This window comes from Suricata suricatta, chromosome 8 (genome assembly GCF_006229205.1).
Source record: "Suricata suricatta isolate VVHF042 chromosome 8, meerkat_22Aug2017_6uvM2_HiC, whole genome shotgun sequence".
Lineage (NCBI taxonomy): Eukaryota > Metazoa > Chordata > Mammalia > Carnivora > Herpestidae > Suricata > Suricata suricatta.
The window spans coordinates 348,429-356,063 of NC_043707.1; the positions used below are offsets into that span (position 1 = coordinate 348,429).

The 7,635-nt window shown below is 50.0% G+C and overlaps 1 protein-coding gene and 1 long non-coding RNA gene across 3 annotated transcripts in view; one reads left to right on the top strand and one right to left on the bottom strand.

The window, feature by feature from the left end:
* LOC115298871 overlaps window positions 1–3,273 on the bottom strand; it is a 5,830-nt gene extending 2,557 nt beyond the window's left edge. The window contains exons 1-2 of one of the 2 annotated variants that reach the window (XR_003911873.1): window positions 3,206–3,273; window positions 524–678 (exon numbers count right to left, since the gene is read on the bottom strand). This is a non-coding gene — a long non-coding RNA (uncharacterized LOC115298871). The other variant, XR_003911874.1, reaches the window with a different exon arrangement.
* A 3,679-nt stretch (window positions 3,274–6,952) lies between these two features.
* RAB11FIP3 (RAB11 family interacting protein 3) overlaps window positions 6,953–7,635 on the top strand; it is a 76,802-nt gene continuing 76,119 nt past the window's right edge. The window contains exons 1-3 of the mRNA XM_029948961.1: window positions 6,953–6,986; window positions 7,173–7,279; window positions 7,456–7,584. Of these exons, the coding sequence (XP_029804821.1) occupies window positions 6,953–6,986; window positions 7,173–7,279; window positions 7,456–7,584 (270 nt within the window). The remainder of the gene's footprint in view (window positions 6,987–7,172; window positions 7,280–7,455; window positions 7,585–7,635) is intronic.

Sequence of the window (7,635 nt, forward strand, 5' to 3'; positions counted from 1 at the left end):
CGGTCATGGCAACTCCCGTGACGGCCATGGGCTTGCAGAGGGGCTGCTTCTAGAAGGTGTGTTAGCAGGCCGCCCATGTGGGTCCTGGCTGACACCTGCAAGCTCACTAAAGACCAACGTGCAGCCTCGCACGCTGATAACACGTGCGTGTGTGGTGCGCACTCTCTTCCAGGAACCAGGTGACCCTTAGCTGGAAGGGTGGAAGGTGGCAGGGATTGCCTAGGTCTGTGCTCTGTCCACGCTTCCCGCTCATATCTCAGGGCCCGGGCTCTGCCCTACTCACCCCTTCTGCCCTGGGGACCACGGCGGAGATTGAATCTTTCTCTGGACTTTCCTTTGCCTTGCTCGTTCTAACTTGGCTCTTTGGAGATACGGCGCCTCCCTCCCCAACCCCGGCCCAGACAGGAAATTGATAGACTTCATATTTAGCCCTGGATTTAGTGCCGGTCTCTGGGAGGAGACTCACATAACTTTGTCAACAAGCCAAGGATTCTATTCCTCGTTACTCATTTGTTTTGATTACCTCTTGCATTATTTCTTCAGGTAATAAATGTAATAGGTATGGATCTCCGTAACTGAACTCTCAGAGGATAAGTTTGTTGCCGAGTCTTGGAGTCTGAGGGGCACCTCGTCAGATCCGTACGGCGGAGCAGCTCGAGGAGACAGAGCCTGCGGGGCCTGTTGAAGGAGGAGAAATGCGTGTCGGACACATGCAGGATCGGGCACCTGGCTGCCTCAGTCCGTTAAGCGTTAGACTCTTGATTGTGGCTCAGGTCATGATCTCAGGTCAGGTTTGTGAGACGGAGCACAGAGCCTGCTTGGGATTCTCTCCCTCCCTCTCTCTCTCTCTCTCTCTCTCTCTCTCTCAAAATAAATAAATAAACCTAAAAAAAAAGAAATATGCAGAATTAATTCTACCACCACGTGTAATTTGGACAATTTTTACCTAATGGGTGAAGAATGATGGAAATTACATCTTTACCTCTTTAAAAAGTGTGACCTGTGGCCAGAAAAAGGAGGCTCCGAATCCCGCACAGACCTCTCCCTGCTAGCGCCTCGTGCCCACCCCCCAGGCCATAATTGTGGCCTCGGGGAAGGTGAGGTGGGTGCAGACGGGGCACAGCTGTGGGGCAGGAGAGGCCCGTCATCACGGAAGGTGAGAGCGAGAACCAGCAAGTCAGGGTGAAACGTCTAAATAAAATCGTCCAAACCTCACTGAGTCAGGAGGAATTAAATTGCGCTTTTACAAACTCATGTTCTAATTTTACTCTAAGGAATGTACTTTACTAAATTTGAAGGTGATGAAAAAATCCTTCCCCACTGAATAAAATATCAATAAACACGAGTGTGGCTCTGTGCTCTCAACTGCTGGCGGCTAGTGGGGGAGGGCGTGATCTAGACCGAACATTGGCTTCCCTCTAAGTTTACTTACCAAGCCCGAAATGTTAGTCTAGTTTTCAATCCTGCAAACTAAAAATACTTGGCCTGAAGGTTTTTGTTTATGGCTTGACTGAGCGTACCTGACATACAATAAGTTGTATGTGAGGTGTATACTTTGGGGAGTTCTGGGGGTCTATACCCATGAAAATACCACCACATCACCATCCCGTGCAGGAGTCCCTCCCTCGGCTTGTTAACCTGCTCTCGCCTCTACCCACCGCCCTGGCCTCAGATGCCCCGTCCGGAACGACAGCTCAGGGCCCCAGAGGGCAAGGCGAGACCAGCCGGAAAGGAGGGTAGCTCCTGGGAGAAAGGTGGGCACAGTAGAAAGAGGCGCGGGCCCTTTTCTGGAGCACCCAGTGTAGGTCTGCTTGGTGGTCCTGCTCCTTCGTCACCCTGGCCCCATCACAGGTCTGGGGCCGGTCCCTTCTTCCCCCCGAATAGAGCTCAGCCCCTCTCCTGTGTCCATCTTCAGGCCACCTTCACGGCCTTCCTGGGGACCAGCTGTCACACTGCCCTGCACTGGCTGGCTCCAGCCTGGACTCTGAGCTCTGGGACTCAGGGCTGCTCTGAGCACCGCCCCCAGAGCCCACTGAGGGAAGGGCCTTGGGAAGAGCCCTCACCACCCAAGAGCCGGCCCCCAAATCTCTGATCTGTGTTCTCATTATCCCTGCACTTTCGATGCCTCCTTATTCCCCAGCAATTTACACCAATTACTTTCAAATATTAGAATAAAAATGGCTGATAGAGGTGATCTCACAAGGGTGAGGGAAAGAACAGACAGTTTTGGTGAAATTGGCTCATTAAATGAGAAAAATAAATTCAGGTCTCTGTCTCACATCACATCAAAATAAAAAAATTCCAAATGGATTGAAGACATACTTGTGAAAGGAAAAACTGTAACTATAGGCTGATACCTTTTTAAAAAAATATTTGAAGGGGTGCTGGGCGACTCAGTCGGTTCAGCATCTGACTTTGGCTCAGGTCATGATTTCACGGTTTGTGAGTTCGAGCCCCACATGGAGCTCTCTGTTGTCAACTCAGAGCCTACTTTGGACCCTCCATCTCCCTCTCTGCCCCTCCCCTGCTAGCGCACTGTCTCTTCTCTCTCTCAAAAATAAAAATAAACATCTTAAAAAATAAAATATTTTAAGTAATCTGTATACTCAACATAGGGCTCAAACTCACGAACCAAAGATCTAGAGTCACACGCTTTACCAGCTGGGCCAGCCAGGCGCCCTTATAGACATATTTTTGAGACTTTGTGTAAAAGATTTATTTACCTAATTTTAAATGTTTACAAAATTCAATTTGTTAAATGTTTATTTCTGAGAGAGAGAGAGAGAGAGAGAGGCAGAGAAAGAGGGAGACACAGAATCTGAAGCAGATTCCATGCTCTGAGCTGTCAGCACAGAGCCCGACGCGGGGCTCGAACCCACGCATCGTGAGATCATGACCTGCACCAAAGTCAGATGCCGGACTGACTGAGCCCCCCAGGCGCCCCAAGGAAATTCTTCAAACATGTGGACCAGCTGGGAAACAGCACAAGCCCCCAGGTGCCCCCGAACCACGTCTACCAGAAGCCGCGCCTGTGCCCTGCGTATGCTCAGTCTGTGTGGCTCGCAGGGAGCCCGCCGCGTGGCTACGTTTTTACCCTCCGCCCGTTTCCTCTTCCAGCCCCGCAACTTCACGCCCGCTCGTTTCGTTATTTTCACTGCAAACGAAGGGGTCTGCAGCGGTATATGTCACTGGCTATGTTTTTCACCTTCGCGGCAACGGTGTCACACGGTCTGTGTTCTGTAACCGGCGCCGTCAGCGGGCGCGGTAGAAGCCGCACCTGCCGCCGCGTGCGCGTGCGGTTCGTGCGTCGGACCTTCCACGAAGCAGTCCCTCAGCACGGGACCGCGGACACCGGGGCTGTGGCACACACCCCCTTCCTGCCGCCTCACGGGCTTCTGCAAACTTCTCTCCAGCGCACTGAGACGTGAGAGTGCAGGGCCGAAGGGCTCACAGACCCTCAGCCGTGTTGGTAATGGGAGTCCCCTTGCTCTGCTGGGCCCAGACTTCACGTTCACTCTGCTGTCAGACGATGCCTTTACTCATGCCGGTGCTTTCCAATGGGGTGAGCATGTTTTTTACGGGTCTATGGCCGCTGAGTCTCCTCTTCTGGGGCTGCTTATTGTGATTCTTTGCTCATTTTTCTACTGCGTTGCTGTTTTTCTGGTTTTTGAGGAATCCTTTGTATATTCTGGAAATGAATCCTTGGTCAAGGTATCTCTTCCCAGTTGCTATGGACTAAACTGTGCCCCCCAGATTCATTATTTGAAGCCCTAATCCCCTGGCAGAGAGAAGATATTTACACAATTAAAAACTGATTTTATCTATAGATAATGTCAGAGAATTCAATAGGAAAGTAAGTCAAGTGCTATGATTGGGCAGTTTACAGATTTGGGATCCCAGTTGGTCAACAAGCACAAGAAACACTCAACACACTAACAGTTCAGTTCAAATAACACAAGATGCCATTTAAAATTCATAGGACTAGGGGCGCCCGGGGGGCTCAGTCGGTTAGGTGTCCGGCTTCAGCTCAGGTCATGATCTCATGGTTTGTGGGTTTGAGCCCTGCGTTGGGCTCTGTGCTGACAGTTCAGAGCCTGGAGCCTGTCTTCGGATTCTGTGTCTCCCCCTCTCTCTGACCCTCCCCTGCTCATGCTCTCTGTCTCAAAAAAAATTAATTTTTGGTTTTTAATAACAGGCATTAAAAAAAGGAAAGTAGAAGGGCACCTACATGGTGAGTCAGTTACGCATCAGACTCTCAGTTTCGGCTCAGATCACGATCTTGCAATTCCTGTGTTTGAGCCCCACATCAGGCTCTGTGCTGTCTTGGAGCCTGCTTGGGATTCCTTTTCTGCCCTTCCGGCCCTCTCTCTCTCGCTCTCTCAAAACAAATAAATAAAACTTAAAAAGAGATTGGGGCCTGTCGGTTAACTGTCTGACTTCAGCTCAGGTCATGATCTCACAGTTTGTGAGTTCAAGCCCCACGTTGGGCTCTGTGCTGACAGCTCGGAGCCTGGAGCCTACTTCAGATTCCCTGTCTCCCTCTCTCTATGCCACTGCCCTGCTTGTGGTCTGTCTCTCAAAAATAAATTAACATTAAAAAAAATAAAATAAAGTCCTCTAAAAAACACATTTAAAAGAAAATAGATATAAGGGCACCTGGGTGGCTCAGTCTGTTAAATGTCTGACTCTAGAGCTCAGCCCAGGTCTCCATCTCAGGGTGGTGAGTTCAGACCCCATGTTGGGCTCCACGCTCCATGTGTAGCCCACTTAAAAAAATAAAAAGTAGATTTGTGGGGCACCTGGCTGGCTCAGTCCAAGGAGCATGTGACTCTTGATCTCAGGGTCATGAGCTTGAGCCCCATGTTTGTTGTTAGTAAAAGTAGATTTGTGATCAAATTGAGCCTTGTCTGTCCCCTTCCCCCTCCTGCTATGGCCAGATCTTACCCAGGTGATGGAGGAACCTAAACCCAGGAGAGACAAGCTTACCTTGCAAGTGAGGTTTCTTAGCCCCTTCCCGTCGGCTCCGCTCCAGGAGCAACAATGCTGTGCAGGACTCTGCTGAGTCATCTTCCTGGACTCTTTTTTCCTATCTCTTCCCCAAAACCAAAGGTAATGGGGAAGAGGAATCAAGGAAATCTACGTGCTTGGAGATTTCCAAAGATAAAAGTACCTTTCAAAAGTAGGGGTGCCTGAGTGGCTCAGTCGGTTGAGCATCCAACTGTTGATTTCAGCTCATGTCATGATCTCAGGGTTTGTGAGATCGAGCCCCATGTCAGGCTCTGTACTGACAGTGTGATACCTGCTTGGGATTTTCTGTCTCCCTCTCTGTCTGCCCCTTCCTCATGCTCTCTTTTTTTCTTTTCCAAATAAATAAACAGGGGAGCCTGGGTGACTCAGTCGGTTAAGCGTCTGACTTCAGCTCAGGTCATGATCTCAGCGTTCATGGGTTTGAACCCCGTGTCGGGCTCTGTGCTGACAGCTAGCTCAGAGCCTGGAACCTGCTTTGGATTCTGTGTTCTCCCTCTCTCTCTGACTGTTCCCTCCTCATGCTGTCTCTATCTCTCAAAAAAATAAATAAAAAGCATTAAAAATATTTAAATAAATAAATAAACTTTATTTTTTAAATGTTTATTTATTGTTGAGAGACAGAGAAAGACAGAATGTGAGTTGTGGAGGGGCATTGAGAGAGGGAGACACAGAATCCGAAGCAGGTTCTAGGTGCTGAGCTGTCAGCACAGAGCTCGAGATGGAGCTCAAACCCATGAACCCAGATCATGATCTGAGCTGAAGTCGGATGCTTAACCCACTGAGCCACCCAAGCGTCCTGAAATAAACTTTAAACAAAACAAAAAACAAAAAACCAAAAACCCAGGAGAGTCGCAGAGAGAGGTTTTCACAGACATTCACCCTGACCCCAAATCCAAAAGATGTGAGCTGAACCCCACCCTCTCTCCACCCCGCCCTCCTCTTTTTCTGTGCAACTACAACCCCGTTAAATTAAAATGCTGATAAGGTGGGTGTGGAGGAGCGCCCCCAATGGCAGCCGGGGCTGCTTTTATCCAACCAGTTCATTTTGACTAGAATGTTACACCAAAAATGTCCACAGGCCACAGAAGGGATACTTAACGATGATGTTCGAGTGACTGACCAGGAACTTGTCACTCTTCTTTAATTTTTTAAAAAAACTATTTATTTATTGATTGTTATTTAAGAAATCTCTATACCCAACATGGGCCTCGAACTCATGATTAGAAAATCAAGAGTCGCATGCTCCTCCCACTGAGCCAGCCAGGCTCCCCAGGAACTTGTCACTTGCCATGTTCCATGAACAGAGTCTCTTGATCTACTGCAAGCAGGGAAGTGTATGCTTTCCATGTTGGGGTTCTATTTGGGCATTTCCGCCAACCAGGGAATGCAGATCTTTCCCGTACTGGTACAGTGGCAGGAGGGCTCCTGTTGTTTTTACTTCACCCACAGTAACAATGCCATTGACAAAGGGTGACACATCACTATAACTGCCTCTGAAAATTATGTCGGGTCAAATGCATCAGCTTGATTTCAGATTCTCGCCCAAACTGTAGAGGATTTTTTTTTTCAACATAGTATCTTCCTCATGAAAGCATACAGGCCGTAAAAGGAATTGGTAAATTTGGAGAGGAGGATCACTTGCCTCCTTTTTACCAATGCCAACCTAACAAAATCTGGTACTGCATGCCCTGGGATTTTGTCATAGGCGATGACTCAGTTAATTACTTCACTGATTCTCACTGTACACTTGGAAACAGAGGTTCAATTTCCTTTGGTTCTTGCCAAAACTGCTTATGAAACATATCTGGTGCGTGTGCCCACGGCATATAAAAATACCAGTTCATACTTTCCCTTGATACATTTCATTACAGGCTAAATTTAGCACCTCGCCTGGGGCCTGGCAGCTCACCTGCTTCTAACGAGCATGTCTTCACTGTCATGCCTGCTGCCGGGCGCTGGTGTCTGGTACCCTGTTCCCCACTGATGATGGTGACATCTAGAGAAACAGATGTCAGCTGTCAAAGACAGCCACAGTGTTGGGCTGTAGACTGGCGATTAACATCGAGTCTCCAATGGAAAAAAAGCCTTAGTCATAGGTTTAGAAAAAGGTCTCAGTGTTTGATCACGCGTCCCTTCGGTTACAGGTGAGACGGACCGCATTCTCCGGGCCGGCCCACACTCCGGTCCGCAGTCGCCTCTGCCCACCCCTGCCCCACCGCAGGTGACTCCCGGAATTCTGCGCTGCCAGCCGGTGCAGGGGGGGCCGGGGCCTAGCGCCAGGTGCCCTTCTCCCCAACCCAGGAGGATCAGGCGCCCGGCTGATCAATTTGGGAGAACTCTATACTCAGGCAGGACCCAGTCCCTTTGGGACAGGTGCATATTTCGGTATTTTGCTCGTCCCTCGGCGCCGTCTTTCCATCCGTGCAGTGCGTGGGGTCGGCCGTTCTCGCGCGCCCCAGCGGTGACGTGACATCCGGCCAGCGACCCCGGGCGGCCCAGCACCCGCGGATATCCCACCGCCGGGCTGCGTTCGCGGCGCAGTCGCCCGCCTGTAAGGTAGGGCGGCGAGGGGCGGGGCTGGCAGGCGCCGCGCTGACGTCACGCCCG